Source organism: Emys orbicularis, chromosome 2 (genome assembly GCF_028017835.1).
Source record: "Emys orbicularis isolate rEmyOrb1 chromosome 2, rEmyOrb1.hap1, whole genome shotgun sequence".
Lineage (NCBI taxonomy): Eukaryota > Metazoa > Chordata > Testudines > Emydidae > Emys > Emys orbicularis.
The window spans coordinates 168,302,809-168,329,927 of record NC_088684.1 but is presented as its reverse complement, the minus strand read 5'-3'; the positions used below and the strand labels follow the sequence as shown (position 1 = coordinate 168,329,927).

General features: G+C 45.2%; 1 protein-coding gene across 1 annotated transcript in view; it reads left to right on the top strand.

Annotated features, from left to right (window-relative positions):
- Window positions 1–4,369: 4,369 nt before the first annotated feature.
- Window positions 4,370–27,119, top strand: part of SLC12A7 (solute carrier family 12 member 7) — a 372,763-nt gene continuing 350,013 nt past the window's right edge. The window contains exon 1 of the mRNA XM_065400169.1: window positions 4,370–4,478. Coding sequence (XP_065256241.1) covers window positions 4,370–4,478 — 109 coding nt within the window. The remainder of the gene's footprint in view (window positions 4,479–27,119) is intronic.

The following is a 27,119-nucleotide window of genomic DNA, read 5'->3' as shown; positions in this document are numbered from 1 at the left end:
AGGTTTTAGATGTAATGAAAATTGTCAGGGAATTTGAACAGCCCTATGATAACCAAGTGGCTGTGTTTGACCAGCTTGTTGGGGAGACAATTTGTTGGAACATGAATGTCTCCATGCTGATTCTTTAAGTGAGCAGTCTGTGCCTCGGGGTGAGGAAAGATTGGAGTACTGGTTTTTCAGAGCAGAACAGCCTTATGATTTAACCAACAAGGATGCAGGCGAGAGCAGGCAAACTCTCACCCTAAGACACTTTGGATTTGTTTGGTATCTTTTTAAAACAGAGTCCAGTCTCTAAGCTGGTGGTGGATCCACAAACAAGCAGCAGATGTGTAGATGTTCATAGCCTAGAGGGGCTGCAGTTGGTGAACACACCTAGCCAGCAAAGGGATTCCTATAAGCAGGGAGGTTCAGTTTTCAACCTTCTAGAAAAAAGGTGGGTTCGGGGGGAGGGGAAGGACCCAATCCTGCTGATGGAAAGAATGAGTGTCCAGCCTTGAAATTGGTAGCAGATAAGAATTTGAAAGCTAGTGTCTGGGTTGATACAATCTACCTGGCTAACAAGGGAGGGGGAAGATTTGCCTCATAGCTGGTAGCACTGAGGACACACCTTGCCAGCCAAGGGATTTAGTAAGATGAGAGGCATGATATGACCAAGATACTTATAATCACTGACTTATAACAAATTTAGTGTTACTGTTAAGGTTTAGCCTTCTGATGTATTTGATTTTTATGTCAACCCTGGTAAAAATGTACAATGTGCCTAATCTTTTGAAAAACATCTTGAACATGTTAAGAGTGATACATAAGAACACACTTTATGTTAAAAGGCCTTGTGATACTGATATTTCCCAATTAATGCCTATGAACAGTGTTGAAGCTCTTCACAGCAGAAAAGACATTACACACCTAATGTGCTGTATGAAAAGGGAAACTGAGGCACACTACCATATTGCTTTCATGGCTAAATGGCAAGATTCCTACACTGTGGAGAACATTAATATCTACATTGGCTTGATGTTAATTGGGTTTGTAAAGAAATTCAATAATATTGTAAAATATAATTTTGATAAACCATTTCTGTTATACACTAACACTTCTAATATTGGGTTAGAAGCTGTAGTAATACAAAACCAAGAATGGGAAGATTCCTAGATGCATTCAACAGTGTCTGGGACACACCTTCCTGCATCAACTTTGCACTGGGGGTGTGACGTTATCTGATTAAAATATAACCATATAGATCACTGTTATATATTTGCAACAAATCTTGTACAAAAGTTGTCAAGTGAGGTGTCTATGAAAAGGTTATGATTTGCTGGTAATGATTATGCTATCTGTATGCATGTATCATTTTTGTATTTGAAGTTATAAGTATTGGCTCTATACTTGGATTTCAAATGTTTGCTCCTGGGGTACCACCCACAAGGTAGCTAGCCAGCACATCTTGGAGGGACTATTCAAATTAAGTGGCTCATCAAGAAACACTTGGCTGACAATGAATTATGGGAGACACCCAGCTACAGTGAGTGGACTGTCATGTTAATGTGTTGTCTGGACTGTGGGTAATGGCTTCCTGCAATGACTAGCGAAATGCATGGACATGTTACTTGCCCATGTGACTCCAAACTCCATCTTGTTGCTGTAATTTTCCACAGTAAGAACAATAGGTTTCCTTCCACATGGCAGAGGATATAAAAGGCCCTGGAAACCTCTCCATTTTTGCCTCTATCCTACTCCAGCCTCTTTCCCAAGCCTCTGGACTATGAACTTATACTAATGGGAGCATTCTAACCAATGGACTGAGGTCCTTCCAATGATACATCATCTCTTTCTCACTCTCCCTTGGCAAGCACACAGCTCAGCAAGCTCCTTAAACACGGTGAGTTCAGCCGGAGGGTTGGGGGGAAAGGTCCAAGATGGGGCAAAGGGTCTAGGTGTTTTTTTAAGGGGATAACTGCAAGTGTCTAGGGACACTATTGTATATTTTGCCACCATTTTCCACAGGCGGGGGTGATTGAAGCTGCTATCTCACTCCTGAGGGTAAATGAGGATGCAATACATTAGTAGGAGCATTGCCAGCAGATCGAGGGAAGTGATTATTCCCCTCTATTTGGCACTGGTGAGGCCACATCTGGAGTATTTTGTCCAGTTTTAGGCCCCCCCACTACAGAAAAGATGTGGACAAATTGGAGAAAGTCCAGTGGAGGGCAACGAGAATGATTAGGGGGCTGGAGCCCATGACTTATGAGGAGAAACTGAGGGAACTGGGCTTATTTAGTCTGTAGAAGAGAAGAGTGAGGGGGGATCTGATAGCAGCCTTCAACTACCTGAAGGGGGGTTCCAAAGATGATGGAGCTAGGCTGTTCTCAGTGGTGGCCGATGACAGAACAAGGAGCAATGGTCTCAAGTTGCAGTGGGGGAGGTCTAGGTTGGATATTAGGAAAAACTATTTCACTAGGAGGGTGGTGAATCACTGGAATGGGTTACCTAGGGAGGTGGTGGAATCTCCATCCTTAATGGTTTTTAAGGACCGGCTTGACAAAGCCCTGGCTGAGATGATTTAGTTGAGGTTGGCCCTGCTTTGAGCAGAGGGTTGGACTAGATGACCTTCTGAGCTCTCTTCCAACCCTAATCTTCTATGATCTCCCACATGTGTTCGGTTTCAGACTGAGTCCCTATGCTGCTCGCCTGTGTGCCGCTTTGGTTCCTGCACAAGTGATTGCCCATTGGCATGGCAAAGTTTCCTGCAATGGGGGAAGAAATAAAGCTGCTCTGCCAAGGAACCTTCAGCAGAGGATTGGTGAGTACCTCCAGAAAAGTTTCCTAGAGATCTTTCTGGAGGATTTCCATAAAATCTCAGTGTGCATTAACAAACTTTTCCACAGGGCCCCCACTGCGTAGCTGCATAGGGGAATGGGAAGCAGACGCAACCACTGCTAGTCATGTACATTTCTATCCCTGACTCACTTCTAACACATAATGAAACAAAAGATGGCTGTACCTCATGTAACTGAGCAATATCAAATTGAAATGAGTACTTACCAGAGCTCCCCTCTCCTGCATCATTCATGCCAGAGCCAGAGTGCTGGGACTGGCTTGAACCCTCCAGAGAAGAGATCTGGAGGGTTCAAGAAGAGATCCTGGCTCACCACACTACCGGATGACCCTGTCACCTGTTCCACCTCATCCTCCAACTCTACTTCCTCATCCACCACTTTGTCCTGGGGGTTGAGTCTGCTGACCGCTATCTTCTGGAGGTCATTTACAGCAACATAAGCAAATGCAGTGTCTCCACTGACACTCAAGTATAAGGGGTAGCCGTGTTATTCTGTATCCACAAAAACAACAAGGAGTCCATTGACACTGTGTTGATCTAACTTTGCTGCAAAAAGCTCTACACCTCTTGCTATGCCATCATTTTATTTTGATGGCATAGCAGGAGAGTGAAATTGGTGGGAGGAGCATTGCAGTGTGTACACCTCTACTGTTTTGTCAATGAAAGTTGACTTTTGTGGACAAAACTGTGTTGCATAGACAAGGCCTTAGGCAGATGGATGGCTATTTCCCCCCAGTTTGTGTATCCTTCTATACTACTGGGGTTAGGTAGCTAGACACCTGGAGTGAGGCAGCGCAGCAGCATGCACATTCAGAGATAGAAACATAGGGAACTTTTACAGCAGAAATGTAGGCACACTGATTTTTTGTGTGTGTGCCTAAAGCATTCATTAGCAGCTGAGCTGGGGTTTTGTTAATACTAGAGGTACCTAAAATCTGGGACTTGGGTGCCTAAAGAGGCAGGTAGGCACCTGGGTCTTTTGGGGAACTTGCCCCCCAATGTCTCTTTTCAAACAATTCTGCCCTCATATTAGAACCTATCCATTCCCCTAAGAGCCACTAAGGGGAAAACATGGTCTCTTCTGTACTCTGGCTTGCGGAGGATTTTAGGAGTCCTCCCAGCTCAGCTGGTGAGTGTGGGGGAGAAAATCATTATGAACGGGGCGGTGGGGGTGACCCTTGCGAATTGGATCTCGGGGGCTGTATCTACTTAGTAGGTAGGTACTTAGTAGGTGCGGGTGGGTGCCCGGCCGGGCCCTGGGCTCCTCCGACTCCCTCTGTGCAGACGCTGAAGTTACTAGACATGGCAGCCGGCGGAACTGTTTGCAAAGCCTAGTGAAAAATCAAAGCCAGCGTGTGGAGAGCGCCAGCCACCCCCACCGGGTGAGGAAATGACTCTCACGTGAGGGAGGCGGCAGCTCGGGGACTTTCGCCGCGCTCCCTGCCGGGGGAGGGAATACCAGGCGCCGCCGCCAACGCCCCGTCGCTCCCGAGCTCTGAGCGCGGAGTCCCGGCGCTGCCCAGCCGGAAAACAATGCCCACCAGTTTCACGGTAGTGCCAGTGGAGGGGCAGGAGCCGCAGCCCAGCCGGCCACTGGAGGACCCGAGCCAGCAGCTGGCGGAGTGCAGTTCCGGGGAGCCGGGTGAGTCAGCGGGGCTGAGCCCCCCGGCACCGGTGGGCGAGCGGGGCGCTGCGGGGGTTGGGGGAGCCGCACACCTGAGTTAGGATTAAGACACAGGAGGAGCCCGACTCTGCACACAAAGGGCCCTGCCGGCGGCAGCTCCTAGCTCCATCCTGGCTCTGCTTGTGGGCAGTGTTTCCTTTCAGTTACCTGGAGGCAGTAAGAAGGGCTCAGTCTCCGGAGTCTCCTCCTTCTCCTCCAAGCAGCGCTTTGCAGGGGCCGTTCAGCCTCCAGAGTACATGGAAGCTCTTCTGGCCACTAAACGTAACTGTCTGGCGCACGATCCAGGTGAACAGGTAGCTGCCGTAGGGTATTGGCCTGTTGCGCTAGGAGGATTGTTGTGGGGGGATATCTCCGGGCTCGGAGCATGGGCCAGTGCAGTGGCTCTTGGCATATAGGGTTGGATTCTCTTTGTTTCTAGTTGTTTCTCCAGGTGGCCTTAGAGCAGCTGAAAACAAAAAGGAGTAGCGTCTACTATGTGCTTCTGCTGGATAGGCAGACAAGGAAGGAGGTGCTCTCTGGGACTGGACTGGAGGTGGACTGGAGCTGCTAATGAGAAAAAGAAATGAGGCAGTGGGCAGGAGGATGTCCAGTGGAGTAGAGCAGTGGTTCTCAAACTTTTGTACTGGTGACCCCTTTCACATAGCAAGCCTCTGAGTGCAACCCCCCCATACAAATTAAAAACACCTTTAAAATATATTTAACACCATTATAAATGCTGGAGGCAAAGCGGGCTTTGGGGTGGAGGTTGACAGCTCACGACCCCCTGAGGGGTCCTGACCCCCAGTTTGAGAACCCCTAGAGTAGAAAGAATAGAATAGTAGAAAGTGGTCGACAATACCCCATAGATTAAAGAATCAAGTGGCAGGGACTTATCTTATGCAAAAGAGGTTGTGGGAAGTGTGCTAAAAGGGGGGAAAGGGGGGGGGAGGAAGGAAGGGGGAGAGAGTGGGAAAACAAAATGAAGAGCAAAAGTAACCAGTGTGGCTATCTTCCCGCCCCCCAAAGACAACTGGAAGACAGATATATAAATGCTACTAATATTAGAAATCCATATAAACAATTGCTGTAACTTGCTACAGAGATGAAGAGGAGGGAAAGTGGCTCAAGAGGAGGGAAGGTGGTCTGCATGACTGCAAACATTGGGGAGATAGTACATGTTATCTTTGGTAAAGATGGGGTCCACACCACTACTGCCCTTAGACCACATATCTGTTCAGTCATGCACTCTGCTGGCAAGAACTGTACACAGATCATTTCCTGCTGTGCTGGACAGTTTCCTGCCACTAAGCAGTAAGGTGCCAGTAATTTAGGCTACTAGGTGCTGCCATCAAAATTGCATCTGCCTGAATGGTAGTGATTCAAGTTTGAGGGAAGAGCAAGACGGTACATTTGTGTAAAGGAAAAAGGAGGGTCTAATGAAACTAATCAATTCTGTAATGGGGTTAAATAGTCATCTTGAAGATTTCTCTTGAAAATGATTGAGTGCAATTGAACAATATACTAGCAATCCTTTCCCACAAATCAGCCTTCTTTAATTGTAAATTCTATTAAAATACATTGTTCTTCTTTGGGTGATTGCTCATATCAATTCCAGTTAGGCGTGCCACATACACAGTCGTCAGAACGTTTTCCCCCTAGCAGCACCCGTTGGGTCGCCTGTGAAGCACCCTGGAGTGGCGCCTTCATGGTGTTCAATATATGACCCTGCCAACCATCGTGCCTCCTTGATTCCTTCTTATCACCAGTGATGGTTGTTGGAACTGTGGCGTCTTGCTTAGCAAGTCCTACCACATTTCCCTAGTTTCGTTATTTGTTGTTTTCTATACATATTACTTAGTTTTTAGTTAGTATTAGTAGTTAGCAGTTGGGCTGGGGGGTTTACCCTCTGTCCCAACCGCTTTTCCTTGGGAGGGCTTACATGTCCAAATCCCAGGGGTTCAAGCCCTGCAAGTCCTGCAGCAAGCCCATGCTAACGGGCGACCCCCACGATGCTAGTCTAAAGTGTCTAGGGGAGGCTCACCAAGCCGATTGGTGCAGGATTTGTAAGGGCTTTCGCCCCAGAACCAAAAAGGAGTGAGACTTTTGACTCAAGCAGCTCCTTATGGAGGCAGCACTTAGACCTCAGCCTCCGCCGGCATGGCAAGACCCGTGGCAAGTTCTCACGACACCGCTCTCTGGCATCACGGCGCTGCTCCCCAATGCGGCGCCTCTCCCAGGATCAGCTCGGCTCAGCACTGCCCTGGCCTTTGCAGTTCCGATCCCGGTCTTCAGATGCAGAGGCGGGACCTAGATACTCAGAGTGGGGCTGACACCAGTCAGGCCGTGGATGCTCTGAGATGGAGGCAGGGCTGTAGCCTGTGCAGTGGCAGGGACCAGCACAGTGGCCATTTTGGACCCTGTGGGCATACCACCATGAACTGCTGGTGCTGGAGGCTTCCGCCAGTCGCCCCACCCCTAGGGGTGCTGAGGAGGTGCTGTGCCCCTGCCTTCCCACGGAACCAACTCCAACTCCAGTTTCTGAGCAGGACCCTGGTCTACCTGGTCCAGCCAATGAGACAGGAGTTTCCTGACAAGCAGGAGGGACAGGAGGACCCTGTTCCCCCTGTAGTCTCCTTGTCCTCCTCCCCAGACAAGGCTGTTGCGGGCACTTCTATCTCTGGACTGCCCCCCATAGACAGCCGCGCCCACCAGGACCTCCTTTGCAGGGTGGCGCGCAACATGGCTCTGCAGGCCAAGGAGGTGGTGGAGTCGGAGGACCCGCTGGTTGACATTTTGGTTCCAGAAGGTCCTTCAAGAGTGGCTCTGCCCCTCATCAAGACCATACAGGCCAATGCCAAGACCATCTTGCAGGGTGTTGAGAGGAAGTACTTCATTCCATTGAAGGGGTACGAATACCTCTTCATGCCACCGCAGCCATGTTCATTGGTGGTTGCGGCAGTGAACAAGAAGGAGAGGCAGGGGCAACAAGCCCCACCACCTAAGTCCAAGGACACCAAGTGCTTGGACTTATTTGGGCGTAAGGTGTACTCGACGGGGGGGCTACAACTCAGGAATGCCAATCAGCAGGTAATTCTGAGCCGGTATAATTTTAACTCATGGAACTCGATGCTCAAATTCAAGGAGCTGGTGCCAACGGAGTCCAGGGATGAGTTTGGAGCTATAGTGGAGGAAGGCAAGGCGGTGGCACGGACCTCTTTACAGATCTCACTGGATGCTGCAGACTTGGCAGTGCGCACCTTGTCCTTCAGCATCTTCATGAGGCGTAGCTCATGGTTGCAGGCCTCCGGCCTTCCTCACGAGGTTCAGCAGATGATGCAGGACTTACCTTTTGATGGGGCGGGCCTGTTCACGGAGCAGACTGACTCTTGGCTGCATAACCTAAAAGACTCAAGGGCTACTATGCAACCCCACGCAAACATTTCAAGCCCCAACAGCAGTAGCAGCGCTCCTGTCCTCCTCAGCTGAGGCAGGACTTTTACAGAAGAAGGGGCAGGAATGGCAGAAGGAAGCCTTCCAACCCCCCTTCCTGGCAGGGCCAAGGCCCGACTAAACTATCGGTGGGTTCCGAGCAGGCCTTTTGAAGGGGCGCCCAAGGACGGTGCACCAGCCTTGATTCCAGATCCTTCCCCATCTTTTTTGAATCGTCTGTCCCACTTCTACTGTGCTTGGTCACAAATAACTTTGGACCACTGCACGGTGGAAGTGGGATATTCTCTCCAGTTCTGCTCCTACCCTCCCTCCCACCCCCCTTCACCGTCCCTCTTCAGCGACCCCTCTCACGAGCAACTCCTTATCCAGGAGGTGCAGGCACTCCTCGCCATGGGAGCAGTGGAGGAGGTTCCTCAGGAGCTAAGGGGCAAGGGATTCTACTCCCAATACTTCCTAATTCCCCAGGTCAAGGGGGGGGGGGGTCTCAGACCCATTCTAGATCTGTGCGGACTCAACAAATTCATGGTAAAGTTGAAGTTGAGCATGGTCTCCCTGGATCTGGGAGACTGGTATGCCGCACTCGACATGAAGGAGGCATACTTCCATATAGCGATTCGTCCCACACACCGGTGCTTCCTACGCTTTGTGGTCAACCACAAGCATTGCCAATTCACTGTCCTACCAATCGGCCTCTCAACAGCCCCCCCGACTATTCACCAAGTGCAGGTTGGTCGTGGCTGCTTTCCTCTGTCGACAGCAGGTGCAAGTATACCCCTACCTCGATGATTGGCTGCTCAGGGGCCGCACCAGGGGGCAGGTGCAGTCCCAAATCCATTTGGTCAGGTATATGTTCGAGCGACTGGGTGTCCTCCTCAACTTGGGGAAGTTGACCTTGGAACTGACCCAGAGAATAAAATTCATTGGGGCAGTGTTAGACTCAGTTCAGGCACGAGCTCTTCTGCCAGAGACCCAATTCCGAGCCATCACAGACATAGTTCAAAGCATCCAGCAATTCCGAACCACAACAGCAAGGGGGTGCCTGAGTCTCCTCGGCCACATGGCGGCTTGCAATTACGTGACCCGGCATGCCAGGCTGCAGCTCAGACCTTTGCAGGCATGGCTCACCTCGGCCTACTGCCTGGGGCGCAACAGCTTGAATTCAGTGGTCACAGTGCCAGGGCAGATCCTCACATCCCTCAACTGGTGGCTCAACCCTCAAGCAGTGTGTGAAGGAGTCACCTTCCACAACCCTCAACCTTCCTTGTCCCTGGTTACGGACGCATTGTCTCTGGGATGGGGTGTGCATCTGGGAGACCTCCAGACACAGGGCCTGTGGTCGCAGGACGAGCTCTCCCTACATATCAACATCAAGCAGCTGAGGACGGAGCGCCTAGCCTGCCACGCCTTTCAGGCCCAACTACAAGACCAGTGCGTAGCAGTTCTAACGGACAACACCACTGCCATGTTTTACATCAACAAGCAGGGTGGAGACCGTTCCTCCCCCCTATGCCAGGAGGCCCTCCGGCTGTGGGAGTTCTGCATAGCCCACTCCATTCACCTGGAAGCATCCTTTCTACCAGGAGTTCAGAATACGGCTTGGAAGCATCATGGCTGAGCCCCATGGAACTTCTGTGCTCAGAACAAGTAAGGGCGGTCCTCCTCGGCAGCAGGAAGCACTCCACTAGAGCCATGTATCTGGCAAAGTAGAAGAGATTCTCTTGCTGGTGTGACCAGTGTGACACCCCCCCTCCAGGCGCCTGTACCTCTCATCTTGGAGTACCTCCTACACCTGAAACAGCAAGGCCTGATGACATCCTCCATAAAGGTACACCTCACTTTTATGTCGGCCTTCCACCCAGGAGAGTCTGGTCGATCTGTCTTTGCCAACCTTATGGTTGGTCGCTTCCTCAAAGGTCTGGACCACCTACATCCCAGATCAGGCAGCCTGTCCTTGCATGGGCCCTTAACCTGGTCCTCTCCAGGTTCATGGGGCCCCATTTGAACCACTGGTAATCTGCTCCCTCCTGTATCTGTCATGGAAGGTAGCTTTCCTGGTTGCCATTACTTCTGCGAGGAGGGTGTCTCAGCTAAAGGCCTTCACCTCTGGCCCGCCTTACATGGTTTTCCAGAAGGACAAGGTGCAACTCAGGCCACACCCGGCCTTTCTCCCCAAAGTGGTGTCGTACTTCCACACCAGCCAGGACATTTTCCTGCCTGTCTTTCACCCTAAGCCTCATGCAAGTAACCGAGAGCAAAGGCTGCATTCCCTCGATGTTCAGCGAGCACTAGCTTTCTAAATTGAGCGCACTAAGCCATTCAGAAAATTGAACCAGTTGTTTATAGCGGTGGTAGACTGGATAAAAGTGCTCTTGGTCTCATCTCAAAGAATATCCTCCTGGATAACATCATGCATCCACACATGCTATGAGCTGGCCAAAGTACCGGCCCCTGCTCTTACAGCACACACAAGGGCCCAGACCTCATCAGCAGTGCTCTTGGCCCAGGTCCTGATTCAAGAAATCTGCAGGGTAGCAACTTGGTCCTCTGTGCATACCTTCACCTCTCACTACGCTGTTGTCCGGCACACCAGAGATGACGCAGCTTTCGGCAGAACGGTGCTACAATCAGCGTTTCCTTAATTCCGACCCCACTGCCTAGGTAAGGCTTGGGAGTCACCTAATTGGAATTGATATGAGCGATCACTTGAAGAGGAAACAACGGTTATTCACCTCTCATAACTTTGTTCTTTGAGATGTGTTGCTCATATCCATTCCAAACCGGCCCGCCTTCCCCTCTGTTGGAGTAACCGGCAAAAAGGAACTGAGGAGGCGCTAGGTCGGTAAAGTCATATATTGAACGCCATGAAGGCGCCACTCCAGGGGGCTCCACCGCCAACCTGACGGGTGCTGCTAGGGGAAAAACTTTCTGATGACTGTGCACGCAGCACGTGCACACCTAATTGGAATGGATATGAGCAACACAACTCGAAGAACAATGTTTACGAGAGGTGAGTAACCATTTTTTTCCCTCCGACTGGAACATATTAGAGCAGAAATTTTCAAACTGTGGTCTTTGCATCACTGATGGGTCACGCAGTTCTGGCTCTTCCCCTTGTTTCCAGTTGCTAAGCTGCTTTAAAGACAGTTATAAATACATTAAATACTTTTCTTGTGTTATCTTTCCCTATAAATAGGGCCCTACCAAATCCATGGCCATGAAAAACGCGTCATGGACTGTGAAATCTGGTCTCCCCCTATGAAATCTCCTCTTTTGTGTGCTTTTACCCTATACTATACAGGGAGACCAGCGTTTCTCAAATTGGGGGCCCTGACCCAAAAAGGAGTTGCGCGTGTGTATGTGTGTGTGTGTCACAAGGTTATTTTAGAGGGGTCGCAGTATTACCACCTTTACTTCTGTGCTGCTGCTGGCGGGCGCTGCCTTCAGAGTTGAGCACCCGGCCAACAGCCACAGCTCTCTGTCCACCCAGCTCTCGAGTCAGCGCAGAAGTAAAGGATGGCAATACCATACCATACCATCCTTACTTCTGCGCTGCTGGTGGCGGCGGCTCTGCCTTCAGAGCTGGGCTCCTGGCTTGCAGCCGCTGCTCTCCAGCTTTCCAGCTCTGAAGGCAGTGCTGCCGCCAGCAACAGTGCAGAAGTAAAGGTAGCAGTACCACAACCCCCCTACAATAACCTTGCAACATGCCCCCCAACTCCTTTTTGGGTCAGGACCCCTATAATTACAACTCTGTGAAACTTCAGATTTAAATAGATGAAATCATGACATTTACAAATTTTAAAATCCTACGATGGTGAAATTGACCAAAATGGACCGTGAATTTTGTAGGGCCCTACATATAAGAAATTGCTGTAGTTACTGCAGGAATGTTAGATGATCACAGATGAGAAGACAGATGGTGCTCAAGGCGGTCTGGATTAACATGGTCCATATCAGGGGTGGCCAACCTGTGGCTCTGGAGCCACATGCGGCTCTTCAGAGGTTAATATGCAGTTCCTTGTATAGGCACCGACTCCGGGACTGGAGCTACAGGCGCCAACTTTCCAATGTGCTAGGGGGTGCTCACTCCCTGGTTCTGCCACAGGTCCTGACCCCACTCCACCCCCCTCCTCTGAGCCTGCCGTGCTCTCACTCCTCCCTCCTCCCCCTCCTGAGCCTCCTGCACGCCACGAAACAGCTGATCGGGAGGTGCGGGGAGGGAGGGGGAGGCGATGATTGGCAGGGCTGCTGGTGGGTGGGAGGCGCTGGGTGAGGGGAGCTGATGGGGAGCTGCTGACGTATTACTGTGGCTCTTTGGCAATGTACATCGGTAAATTCTGGCTCCTTCTCAGGCTCAGGTTGGCCACCTCTGGTCTATATGATGAAAAGAATGAGAACCCACCCCATACTAATTGGTTATAAACTTTTATGTGCATCATAGTATGAGGGCATAAGGGGGGAGGGATAAAGGAATGTCTGACAAATCAATTCCATAATTTTCAACTACATTTACTTGAAGGTTCTCTAGGAAGATTATAAAGTGATTTAAGAATTTAGATGGTCTGAACTCATTTTTACAATGCTTACAAATGATTCCAACAGGTATCATTATTATACCTCTAATATAATCCCTGAATCTCAGGAACCAGATACAGTTTTAACTGTACCCTCTGGAATTACTTTCTGTTCTTTGTTGGGTACATTCTTCTTCACAAGTTTGACTGTCTTTATTCCAGGCTATATTTAAAAGGTTCTGCTATTCATTGATTGAAGAAGCACTTGGATATGAAAAGCATTGTATACTATCTAACTGAACTTATATACTCCAGGATCATTTTGCGCCAGGTTTCACTAATAGTGAAGTGGTCATTCTGGTATCAATCAACCTCCATAGATTGAACACTGAAAATATTAAAATTGCCTTAATGGATAATGTTTCTTAATTTATTTTTATATATGAAAATAAAATTTTTACATGTAAATGTAATGAAAACTTATTTTACACGTGGCCAATTCTGCTAAAGAATATTATGTGAAAAAGAATATATTTATTGTCAAAATCTTCTTAAAAAGAAAAGAGAGGAAAATTGGGGAGAAGGGGGAAAGACTGTGGTAATCAAATTGTCAAAACATCTAACTCTTCTCAGCTTCAAGTGTTGCAAGCAGAAAAGGGATTTAATTTCTGCCATCTTCTTGGCATTGGTGGTTCCACTCAGAGAATCAGAGATATGAAAAGTGAACAAGTTGATTTATTATAAAATAGGGAGTTTCGATGGATAATTTCAACTTTAGTCTATTGTGGAATGATCCTAGCAAAGAGTAATTTATTCCTATAGTTTTTGTTATTAACGCGTGGTCTGTAGTCAATATTCTGAAGGGCTTTTTGCTTTTGTTTTTAACTGTCTGCCAGACAGATTGTATTAATTTCAGGGCCATTTCATCCAATGAAAGATTAAAGCACACATTTTTTTTTTTTACCAGAAGCCTCTTGGATACCTTTTTAAAACACGTTGTTTTGTTCAGTACATTGGATTACATGAACAATACAAAAAGTATTATATTAAATATTATACAGCAATAATAGAGTAATAGTGTCAGTATTTTCTAACTATGGTTAAATCAGGAGCAGAATACTCTGACAGTTCATGGAATGGAAGGTGGTGATTCAAGACTCCTTTTCCATGGTATTTTTTGTTTGTTTGTTTTCCTGGTGCTTTTTAGTCTGATTTTTCTTTTTAATGTTAACTATTTGAAGAAATTTTGTTTATACTTAAGGCAGAAATGTATCCATCAAAATTATTAGGAAGTATTCTCTGGAACAGATGATGTAGTTTCCTGTAGACAGGACTTAGCTGTCAGAGGCAGAGAAATCATTTTAGTTTTTCCATCAATTTTGTGGCAGAATTTTAATAAGTGTCTTCTGTGAGTATTCTCTAGCACATCCAGTGAATGTTTTACACTTATCTACATAAGGCTTATATACTAGAATTTTGGTTTTGTTTAACTTTGTTATTACTAATGTTTTCTATTATGGTGCAGTGGTAGTTTATCTAAAGCGTAGTTAAACTGAAATCTATGATGTAACCTTAACAGGAGATTTAAACCTTTATTTTGCAAAAATGTCACTGAAATAGTAAAAAATAACACATGGAATATAAATTTTGAGTATCATTTGACTTTTTCATGGTGGATTGATGAAAAATGAATTGACAGAGAATAATATTCATCCCTTTTGGCAATTGCATTAGATTGGCTAACCCTTCTTTGTCACCCTTTTGCAACAAATGCAAAAATTCTCTGCAATCTGTTGTATGTCCACGTTATTGTTTCTTGTGCTGATTGCTCAAATATCAGTTATACATTGGTAGTATTTGTTTATAGATCATGTTATACTATTTTAGCTATAATTGCAAATTTGTGTGGGAGGCTGAACCCACTGACATTGATGACAATTCTGCTATGGTGTGAGCAAGGAGGGACAAAAACTCTTGCCAAATACCTCTGAGCCTAGGAGAAAATGTCCTGAGCTGGGAAAGAGGAGACCAGGAATTCAAATCTCACTTCTAAGGTCTGTTTAAATTCCCATGCAATTTACTACCCTTAATATTGACTAAGGCCATGTCTACACTGCCACTTATGTCAGCAACACTCCCCTGAGCGACATAAATTTCACCGGCATAAGTGGCAGTGTGCACAGTGGTGCAGCTGCATTGGTACAGCTCTGCTGCTGTAAGCTCGCTAGTGTAGACATCACCTAAAGGTATGTCTATAATTAAACGCTACAGCTGCGCCACTACAGCGCTTCAGTGTAGACATTACCTATGCAGATATGAGGGGTTCTCCCATCAGTGTAAGTAATCCATCTCCTGAGGAGGCAGTAGCTAAGTCAAAGGAAGAATTCTTTCGTCGACCTAGTGCTATCTACGTGGGGACTTAAATCGGCTTAACAGTGCCACTCAGGAGTGTGGATTTTACACCCCCCCTGACTTATGTAGTTCAAGAGACCTAATTTTCTAGTGAAGACCAGGCCTCAGGCCATGAACTCCAACCTAGGATACCATCAGGTAATTGCTGCTGAACATCCCACTCCCCTTGTTAAAAATAAGTTACAGCTCTTACGCAAGGTCACTGGTCACTGCAACCCAGAATTCATATCTCTAACATGACAAAACCCAGACTTATTCACTGTACCATGCTGTCTTTCAGAGTGTCTTCACCAGTTAGTTATCCTATTTCTAACCACTATGAACCACACTCCTTTCCCAGAGCGAGGGATAGAACCCAGAATTTGTGATCACCAATATTTCACTGCTGATTACTAAATAGTTGTATAACCCTCTGGGAAAATATTGGTCCAGTCCTCTCCAGTGGCTAGTCTAGAAAGGGACTAGCAATTACTCAGTTGCCCAAGTAACAAGGGTCCAAGCTAGCAATCTGAAGGTCAAGGGGTTCAAACATAACTGCTTATCTGTGTGGGAGGATGGCATGGTGTGATTCACACAGTAAGAAGCCCCTCTTCATATTTTTTTTAAGTCCAAATTTGCTTTAATCTGTAAATTATGTTGTGAATTACCAAAATACATGTATTTTACATTTTGCTTGTGAACACTATTGGCCAGTGTGTATGTTGTACATCCTTCTCTGTGGCCAATGTACAGAGGATGTGAGTCTGTAGCAGCTCTGAGCTTGAGCCTGACTTTTTTTTACCTCAGAAATAAAAAGCATCTTGTGCTAATTGGGTCAATTCCACTGTCAGCCAAGAGGGCAGCTGTCATACTTGCAGGAGTCTCCCATTGACATGTTTTAAGGTTGAGAGGTATGTGTCATACTGGCAGGAATGGGGGACTCAGAACAAGAAGCCATATGATAGGCAGATCTGCTGATTTAATACAGACTTGTACCATGTTGCTGTAGCCTCTCCTGGCTGTATCCAGTTTCTAGAAGTCCATCAGAGGCTATGGAGTGTTTCATGGAGATTCCTTCCACCTGCCAGGTCGTGCATCATTTCTAAACACAGAGGGTTGCTCTAATTATACATCCTTCTAGTAATTTTGAAACCGATATAATTTTATAGACAAAGAATCTACTGAGGCATGTCAAAGTCTCTTGAACTGGTCAGGTGGGTCAGCATAGTCAGGAGCAGCTTTAACAGCATAATTTCTCCTTCTCATTCCCAGGTAGGTGCAGCTTCCTTTCCCCCTGACTGGGGAGAGATATCCATTAAGGCAGCAGTTCTCAAACTTTAGCAACCTGAGGAGCCCCATTTTGATGTTAAATTTGTTTGCGGATCCCCAAGGCCCCACCCTGCCTCTTCCCGCCCCTGCTCCACCTCTTCCCCTCCTCTTCCCCACCTCTTTCTGCCCCCTCCCCTGAGCAAGCCCCATCCCGGCTCCTCCGCCTCCCTCCCAGCGCCTCCTGGGTGCTGCTGAAGAGCTGTTCCCTGGTGTGCTGTTCCCTGGCGTGCAGGAGGCACAGGATGGGAGGGGGAGGAGTTGAGTTGATCAGTGGGGCCCATGGACTCCCTGGAGTAAGGACCCCAGTTTGAGAAATGCTGCATTAAGGTACACTAAAGCTGTATAAATGAACAGTAAATTAGTAAACCCCTTCATATGGCCTATAATACACTTTCACCTCCATTTCCAAATACCAAATACCATTTCCAGATACCAAAAGCAATACATATGGCAACTTCATGAAGCTTACACTCTAGCACAAAACCTAAACAATTATCTCAGCAATCTTATGGCAGAATAACTTTCCAAATGTGACAGTCCAGATGTGCTTATCTGTTAATATAATTTATATATAAAGCTTATGATATCACTGTTTAGGTTTTGCACTAGTGTGTAAATTTGAAGTTGTAGTATGTGTTGCTTTTTGATATCTGTTGGAGATGGAAGTTAAAACCTTATGGAGCAGTAGAGTGCATGATAGACAACGTGAAGGTGGAAGGAACACACAAGTCTGTCCCCTTAACTTATTTCAATGCTTTTCAGGTTTTGGTTGGATGGATTTGGTCCTGATGCAGACTTATCTGTTCATAAACAAAGTATTGATTTTTAATACGTGTTCCCTTAATGAATGATTGATGTTGCTTTGGGTACAGTTTCCCCTCCCCTCACTCTCTGACTACTCTAATAAAGAACTGAATTTGCATTCTGACACCTACTTGCTCTCATAGATTTTTAAAGCTAGAAGGGACCATTAGTCTTGTGATCTAGTCTTGAATTTGCCCCAGTTATCCCTGGATTGAGCCCAATACCTTTTTGTTTAAAGCATATCTTCTAGAAAGGCATCCAGTCTTGATTCAAAGACATCAAGAGATGGAGAATTCACCACTTCTCTTGGTAATTTGTTCCAATGGTTAATCACTCTCCTTGTTGAAAACTTGTCTTATTTCCAGTTTGTTTGTCTGGCTTCAGCTTCCAGCCATAAGTTCTTGTTTTGCTAGAATAAAGAGCCCTTTAGTTCCCAATTTTTTCTCCCCATGAAAGTAATTATTATAGCAGAGTGAGTTAAGACCAGGTTTTTATTTAAACCTAGACTTTGTTTTTTAAAGTCTACATGTTTGCTTGGATTGACTTGAAATTTGGTGTGCCTCATCAGTGTGCTGGGTACTGTTAGTGCTCCAAATTTTGGGCTGTTTGACAAACAGTTTCCTGAGATACAGCCCCCTGAGGCAGTGGGGGACAATATTTCTTAAGGCTGAGAGAATCTGGCAACATTTATTTAATCACAGATAGAGATCAAACTAGGGTTCAGATCAACGTGACCAACACTCAAAGGTTAACCAACAGAATTCATTGCACCAGCCAGCCCTTTGGAGAAAATCAAATTAAAACTTATTTGAAAAAGATTTTGCTTCTCTAGTTTATCCGGTCACAAGCCACTTTTGCTAACTGACATGCTTATAAAATTACACTGAGCACAGGCAGACAGAGAAGTTAACAGAATTGTTAAATTTTCACATGAGCTGCATAACTTACGGGAATAAGCAGTAGTTCTTTGATCCTGATTCAGCCAGTCAGTGTTGTTCAAGTCCCACCTTAGGCAGAAATTTGGAAAAGGTTGCATGGCATATTGCTAAAATCTGTCAGGGCTTTTATTCTTCTTCTTCTTATTATTATTATTTATTATTTATTTTGGGGTATAGTTGGGTTTTGTTTTTTTAAACAAAAAGATATGGGTATGTTTGCTGGCAGGAGGGGGCAGTTTATGGGAGGAAGTGGGAGGAATAGGGGCGAGAGATTCGGGGCTGGGTAAATGGGGATGGATGGTAGCCTACTCCCAATGTGTGCTGAGATCAGGCAGTCTCTGCCTGCTGGGGATGTCTGAGCCCTACTCCCTGCACTGCTGTGTGTGTGCCAGGATCTGGGATTTCCTGCTCCTCTGGGGTGTTTGAATACCTTTCTCTGCCTCCTTATGGGAGCCAGGTTTTGGAGGGGGCTTGCCTTTCTGGGGGGACTGAGCCCATCTTCCTACCCCCCCATATGAGCTAGAATCTGGGGTTCCCGCATCCCTCAGGGGTATCTGAGCCCTACTCCCTTCCTTCCTGTATGTGTGCCAGGATCTGGGGAACCTGGCAATCTATGGGGGTCTTATCCCCTCTCCCCTTCATGTAGGGTTGCCAAGTTTCTAATCGCAGAAAACCAAACACCCATGCCCCTGCCCTAAAGGCCCTCCCCCGCTCACTCTATGCCCCCTCCCTCCGTTGTGCACTCTCCTGCACCCTCGCTCACTCACTCACTCATTTTCACTGGGCTGGGGAAGGGGGTTGGGGTATGGGGGTGTGTGAAGGCTCTGGCTGTGGGTGCGGGCTCTGAGGTGGGGCCAGAGATGAGGAGTTCAGTGTGCAGGAGGGGGTTCAGGGCTGGAGGGTGGGGCCGAGGGGTTCAGAGTGTGGGAGGGGGCTCTGGGTTGAGGTAGGGGGTTGGTGTGTGGGAGGGGATACAGGCTCTGGGATGAGGATGCGGGCCAGAAATGAGGTGGGGCCAGCAATGAGGGATTCAGGGTGTGGGTGGGGGCTCCAGGCTTGGGCAGGGGGTTAGGATGTGGGGGGGTGAGGTCTCTGGTTGGGTGTGTGGGCTCTGGGGTAGGGCCAGGGACAAGGGGTTTGGGGTGCTGGAGGGGACCTTGGGCTGGGGCCGAGGGGTTCAGAGTGGGGAGGGGGGGACATGGGGCTGGGGCAGAGGGTAGGGGTGCGGGACAGGCTGTGGGCTCTGGGAGGGATTTTGGGTGCGGCAGAGGGACATGTTGCCTTTTCCCAGGAGCCGCGCAGAGCCAGGCACGAGCCTGCCTGTCCCACTGTGGCCAACCGGACTTTTAATGGCCCAGTGAGCAGTGATGACTGGAGCTGCCAGCCAGACACCTATCATCCCTAGCTAGGTTCTGGGAGGGTTTGCCTTACTCAGTGGCGGTGGGGGGGGCGGGGGGGAAGGTCCTGAACTGCACTTCTTACCTCCCCTATGAGCTGGGATCTGGGGAAGCCCTGCCCCTCTGGGTGTGGCATTTAGAACAGGCATGCTCAGAACATGTACTAAGATTATACTGCTGAGACTGGAGTGAGGAGCTGAGAATGAGTATTATGCTTGACACATATCAGAAATTTTCCAGCACTGGGGAAAGGGGAAAGGCAACACCCACTGAAATGAATGGATCAGTTCATACATCTCAGAGCTATTGTTTCAGTCTGTATTCATCTCCATGGGGTATTCTCTTTCAGATGAGAACATTTCATTGAGATTAGTGAGCCCTTAACACCTCTCTGAGTTTGCAACTTTGAAGTTTGAAACCCACAGTGGACAGAAATCTGAGAACGAATTGAAAAAATCTGCCTCTGCCAAGGTTTTTTATAAGTGTAATCTGAGTACAGCAGACTATTCAGAAGGTGCTGAAACTATTTTTGAAAAGAAAATAAATTACACATGGATAGGTTTCAGAGTAGCAGCCGTGTTAGTCTGTATCCGCAAAAAGAACAGGAGTACTTGTGACACCTTAGAGACTAACAAATTTATTTGAGCATAAGCTTTCGTGGGCTCCAGCCCACTTCATCAGATGCATAGAATGGAACACACAGAAAAAAGATATTTATACATATAGAGAACATGAAAGGGTGGAAGTAGCCATACCAACTGTAAGAGGCCAATCAATTGAGATGAGCTATCATCAGCAGGAGAGAGAAAAAAACCTTTGAAGTGATAAACGAGATGACCCATAGAAGGTGTGAGGATATTTTAATATGGGTAAATAGATTCAATTAGTGTAATGACCCAACCATTCCCAGTTTCTGTTCAAACCTAAGTTAATTGTATCTAATTTGCATATTAATTCAAGTTCAGCAGTCTCTCTTTGGAGTCTGTTTTTGAAGTTTTTTTGTTGCAAAATTGCCACCTTCAAGTCTGTCACTGAGTGGTTAGAGAGGTTGAAGTGTTCTCCCACCATCATAGGACCTAATCACATCTGCCACGCCAGATATATGCCATCATGTGCCAGCAATGCCCCTCTGCCATATACATTGGCCAAACCGGACAGTCTCTACTCAAAAGAATAAATGGACACAAATCTGACATCAGGAATCATAACATTCAAAAACCAGTGGGAGAACACTGCTGATGATAGCTCATCATAAAAAGTTATACAGAGAATTGGTTGTGGAAAGCAAATATATCAATGAATGAAGATTATCCCTCAGTAATTGAGAATTTAGGATTGGTTGTCTGTTAGAAAATACAATCCATCAGGGAAGCATTTCAGTGACTTTCCCGAACGAGCTGGAGTGCCGATGAGAAGTGCATCTGTCCTGATATTGCTGATGTCCAGTGATGTGTTCTAGGTAGATGTCCCTTGACATCAGTGTAGATGCATCCACAGCTAGGTTAATGTAAACTGCCTTGTGTAGACCTAACTGTGTAGGGTAGACCAGGCCTAAGGCATTTATTCCAGCCATATTGTAACACTTGTGTAAATATACATTCCTTTTTAAAATCCCGCTAACTTTGTATTCTCAGTACCTTGTAGCATTGAATTCCACAGTCCAATTATGCATTGTGCAAAGATGTATTTCCTTTTTATTTATCAGGGGGTAGCCGTGTTCGTCTGTATCTACAAAAACAACAAGGAGTCTGGTGGCACCTTAAAGACTAACAGATTTATTTGGGCATAAGCTTTCGTGGGTAAAAACCTCACTTCTTCGGATTCCTTTTTATTTGTCACCTTTCAATTTATTTTAAAGAGGGTGAATGGAAGGTCCTGTTCTACCTTTGCTATACTAAATCAAAAGTTGTGTACTTCTATCGTATTCCCTGTTAATCTCTCTAAGGTAAACAGTCCCAATACTTTCAAACTCTCTTTATATTAAGGCTTTTCCATGCCTCTAATTCTTCTTGTTTCACATGTCTGAGTCCTGTCTTTCTATTATAACTGAATACTGTTTTCCAGGTGAGGCTGTACCATTGATTTATTTTATGTAAGGGCATTGTAACATTTCCACATTATTTCTCAGCCCCATTGTTTGTGTACACATTATTGTTTTGTGGCTTTGTTGTTGTTGCTGCACTTTGAGCATAGATCTTCCTTGAGATGTCTGATGTCCAGGTCTTTTTTCAAATGATGTTATACATTAAATTAATACCCACTAGGTTATATAAGTAGCCTAAATGACTACTTCTAATATAATTTAATTTACCTTTATCAACATTGAGTTTCATCTGCCATTATTCACCTAATATAGTTAGGTCCTGCTGAAATTCCTCCTTGTCTTCTCCACTCTTGTCTATGCTAAGTAATTTTTTGTCATAGAGAAAATTTGCCACCTCGCCGCTCAGGGCCGGCTCCAGGCACCAGCTTAACAAGCAGGTGCTTGGGGCGGCCAAGGGAGAGGGGCGGCACCTGCGGCAATTCGGGGGCGGCAGGTCCCTCACTCCCTCTAGGAGTGAAGGACCTGCCGCTGAACTGCCGCTGCCGATCGCGGCTTTTTTTTTTTCTTTTTTCTAATTGCCGCCGCCAATCGCGATCGCGGCTTTTTTTTTTTTTGCTTGGGGCGGCAGAAATGCTGGAGCCGGCCCTGTCGCCGCTCAACCCCTTTTCCAGATCATTAAGTATATTAAACAAAATAGTATAGCACCTTGTGACATGCCATTTTTACAATGATGAAAATTAGGGTTACTAGATAGCAACTGTGAAAAAACGGGACAGGGGTGGGGGGTAATAGGTGCCTATATAAGAAAAAGTCCCCAAAAACGGGACTGTCCCTTTAAAAATGGGACATCTGGTCACTCTAATGAAAACAGACCATTTATTCCTACACTTCATTTTGTGTCTAAGTACTTTTTTTTTTTTTTTTTTGGCACTTCTTGGGAGAAACTTTGTCAAAGGCTATTTGAAAGTCCAAATCTATTGTCACCTAATTCTCCTTCAGCCATTGTTTTGATAAGTTTAAAGAATTCTAATAAATTAGCAAGGCATGGATTTTCTTTTGCAGAATTCGTGCTGGTTAGTCCCTGTCATATTGTAATCATTTAGGTGTTCTATAGTTCTATTTTTAATTTATTGTTTTAACAAAGTTACTATGTATGGAAGTAAGGCTTAAAATATCTATAATTCCACACTCCTAGTGTCACCTTAAAAAAGTACAACATTTTGCTGTACTTCTATACCAGTGTAACAAGCATGAAAGCTTGTCTCTTTCACCAAGAGAAGTTGGTTCAATAAAAGATCTTACCCATCTTGCATCTCCAGTATAATATCTGATTTTAATGAGATTGCTAATAAAAATATTTAGCTCTGCCATCAGAACTCTTTGGTACATATTATATGGTTCTGGTCATTTGTTACTGGAAATTTGTTTCTGCACCTCTTTTTTCACCACATGCTCTGGTAGTATCTCATCTTTACTACCAGAAGGAGATAGTATGGGAGCATAATGCAGTAAAATCTCATTCGCTGTGCAAGTTAGTGATAGAAAGATAAGGGAGGTGTGATTGGAAATGGGTTGAGTTGGGTATTATTTGAAAGCCCTTTCTCACACCAACACAATGGTACCAAACAAAACGAACCTAGAACAATTACGTAGATATACTTTGAGAAAATGTTAAAATCATTTTTTAAAATTATACATGGGTGTATTGCTTAAATTAAAAAAAACCTCATTGATCTTTGGTAATCCTAGGGAAGTTGTACTTGACATGTAAGACTGAAAACATTTATTCATCAAAGTCATTAACAGTGTCATCTCTTCCTGAGGCAACTCTGCTAAACACGTCACATTGATGCTCATCTGTGCCGCACACCCACATATCTGTACAAGGCAGGCTACTAGCCAAACATTTGCAGGATACTGAGTATCTTGTCTTTGCACATGAGCATTTGATTAGCTGAAGGATTGATTCGGGAGTGCATGGTATTTCACACATAACTAGTGTGATCAGTCCATCCTCCAAGACTCATTCGTGCCCAGTAGAGGAGAGTAGTTTGGATGCCCTCAATCATCCTGCAGCCATTCCATTGCTTGTTTATTTGCCCTCTTGATATCAGGTATAAATGCACCCTTATAGGTGACAATTTTTCTCCATTTGCCTGCTTCTTGGAAAACATTCACTAATGTAGCTCTGCAGGTGTCATAATGTTGGTCTTCAAATAGTACACTTGGCATATGAATGCCTCCAGTGTATTTATGACCTCATCAGTGACTGTCTAGCACCTTCAGAGTGAGGAGGCTGAATCAAATGCCTTTCAGTAAGATATTTCAGTCCTTTCAGCCAACCTTCTAGTAGTGCCATATTCTGAAAGATGTGGAAACCTGACAGCGCGACAGCTTTTAATTGTCCAGCTGATAGGAATACATCTCTGAAGGATATATATTGATTCTGTTTCTCAGCAGCAGGCACAAAAACAGAATCTTGTGGAAGTCTTGGGTAGCATCTCACGTAGAGCACTGGAACATCTGTGTCTTGTGCAAAAATCCAGATTTTAGTAGCACCTCTCTTTGTGGCATTGATGGCATGCAAGGTAATTTTAGTGTCAACCTCCTTATGGAAACTATGAAGAAGCTCCCCTGAGCAGTGTGAGGCAACAGCTTCATTATGCCATGCGATGACAACAATTCTTTGCATGCTGGAATGTTTCCCTGCAAAGTATGCAGTCAAATTGTCCTTCATATGAGTAAGAGATAGTAGCTTCTTCACTGTGGCATTGGAGATGTTCGTGGAGTCAATGATTTTGTATTGGACACATTTAATACCATGGAGTCTCTTCTTTCCAGTAATATTTTTAATTGATTCCTCCTTCTCAGTATCCATGTCAAACATGAGGCAGACTTCATCACCGGTCCAGTATTTTCTCTATAGCCTCATAATGAAGTGTTCAGCCAAACCTTGGCAGGTATTAACATTTTCTGGCTTATAGAGAGCTTGTACATCAGCCAGACCATCTATTATTGCTATGCTGAAAGGCCTCTGTTGGCATAAGGTACTGGTCATGTTGTCAGTAGGAGCTGGCTTAGGAAGACCATGCAAGTTGTGCATTAGTTTGCATGTCGCCTGTCACATATGTATTGTTCCTTCACATTCAAACATCAATTGTGGTACCACAGAGAACTCATACTTTCCCAAAGGTTCATGCAGATCAACATCATACTGAGATCTGGACATGAGCAAATAATGACCAGGAGATGAGCAAATAATGACCTGTCTGTGGTTAGATCTTTACCAGACCCCGCCACTTTCATTCTGACTTTCTTCTTTGCATTTGAGCACAGCTTTAGTCTATTCTTCTTGATTGGTGCCCATAGATAGATAAGTCATGACTCAAAGCATCCATTTGACTGACATCTTCAACTGTCTCAGCACCTGAAGATTGCTTTCGTCATGATATTAATGAGCTCCGGTTCATCAAACATGAATGCCTGCCAGTGCGAGTAAGCTCATCCTGTAGCATTGAAATTGCCCCTTCTTGGCATTTAAGAGCACCTAATGAGTCTAGATGGTGCTTGCTTACTTCTGGGGAAGTCATCCCAGTCATGCTTAATGTTTTGTCTGAAATTTTCTGTTGCTTTTACCTTTTGATGCAACACTTTATATATGTTCTTGGTGTAGCACTTGATGTGATACAGTATTATATGCATGGGTATCTTTTGGGTCCATACACAATAGTTTCCTTTCCATTCTAAGAGCTTGCTAAGAGCGACTGCTTTTAATTTATGTGTTGAAACTGTGCTTAATGGATGGTTTTAGGCTTCTGGCCTATTAAGAACATAAGAAGAGCCATACTGGGTCAGACCAAAGGTCCATATAGTCCAGTATCCTGTCTTCCAACAATGGTCAGTGTGCCAGGTTCCCCAGAGAGAATGAACAGAACAGGTAATCATCAAGTGATCCATCCCCTGTTGCCCATTCCCAGCTTCTGGCAAACAGAAGCTAGGGACACCATCCCTGCCCATCCTGGCTAATAGCCATTGATGGACCTATCCTCCATGAATTTATTTAGTTCTTTTTTGAACCCTCTTATAGACTTGGCCTTCACAACATCACCTGGCAAAGAATTCCACAGGTTGACTGTGTGTTGTGTGAAGAAATACTTCCTTTTGTGTGTTTTAAACCTGTTGCCTATTAATTTCATTTGGTGACCCCTAGTTCTTGTGTTATGAGAAGGAGTAAATAACACTTCCTTATTTACTTTCTCCACACCAGTCATGATTTTATAAACTCTATCATATCCCCCTTTAGTCGTCTCTTTTCCATGTTGAAAAGTCCCAGTTTTATTAATCTCTCCTCATATGGAAGCCGTTCCGTACCTCTAATCATTTTTGTTGCCCTTTTCGTAACCTTTTCCAATTCCAGTATATCCTTTTTGAGATGGGGTGGCCACATCTGCACACAGTATTGAAGATGTGGGCATACCATGGATTTATATAGAGGCAATATGATATTTTCTGTTTTTATTATCTATCCCTTTCTTAATGATTCCCAACATTCTGCTAGCTTTTTTGACTGCTGCTTCACATTGAGTGGATGTTTTCAGAGAACTATCCACAATAACTCCAAGATCTCTTTCTTTAGTAGTTACAGCTAATTTAGACTCCATTTTCTATGTATAGTTGGGATTATGTTTTCCAGTGTGCATTACTTTCATTTATCAACATTGAATTTCATCTGCCATTTTGTTGCCCAGTCACTCAGTTTTGTGGGATCCCTTTGTCATTCTTTGCAATGTGCTTTGGATTTAACTATCTTGAGTAGATTTGTATCATCTGCAAACTTTGCCATCTCATTGTTTACCCCTTTTTTCCAGATCATTTATGAATATGTTGAACAGTACTTGTCCCAGTACAGACACGTGGGGGACAGCAATATTTACCTCTCTTCATTCTGAAAACTGACCATTTATTCCTACCCTTTGCTTGCTATCTTTTAACCAGTCCTAAAATGATAGTTTACAGATTTTAAGCTTACAGTTTATTAGAGGAATTTTTTAATACTGTAAATGCTGAAATGAAGGTCTTGCAGAGATAGCATTTGAAAGCCGTGCTTGAAAACTCTGAAAGGAATGGTCATGGAGATTTCTGTCTTCACTTGCTTGACTTGCTAAATTGCAGAGCTTGTAAACCTTGGGCACCTAAATGACAGAATAATGATAATCCCAAAAGGTAGGAGTTTCACAAATCAATAAGCCATTTGTTTAACTGAAGTAAATGGTGAAATTTTCATCGACTTCAGTGGAATCAGTCAGGTCAATGCTGAGCCCTTTTTGAAAACCCCACCCTAAATCCACTATATTTGTGTTTGGAATTTGGAAGAGCAGTCAACCACAGTATCATTCCAAGGCTGTTTTCTTGGAAGTTTCTTACAAGCTGTTTTCTTACAGCTTGTACCCAGAGTTTCTAAATTCTATAAAACCTGAAATGAATAGCTCTAGGAGTATTCAAACTTATATTAGAGCTGTTGCTTACTGAGCTTATAAAGCATCAGAGACAGGCTGCTGTTACTATGTGGCTCTTGGAGTTTATAAATTCTGCAGGGCTGTTTCAGAGGTTTTATTCTCATTGAACCAAAACTATTGGATTCTGGTGGTTTGCAAACTCCACACACATGCAGAATATATAAGTTCTTCAAGATCTAGGAAAAAGTTTTTATAAGCTCAGCAGAGACCTTGTGGACTCAGGGATTAAGATACTTATAG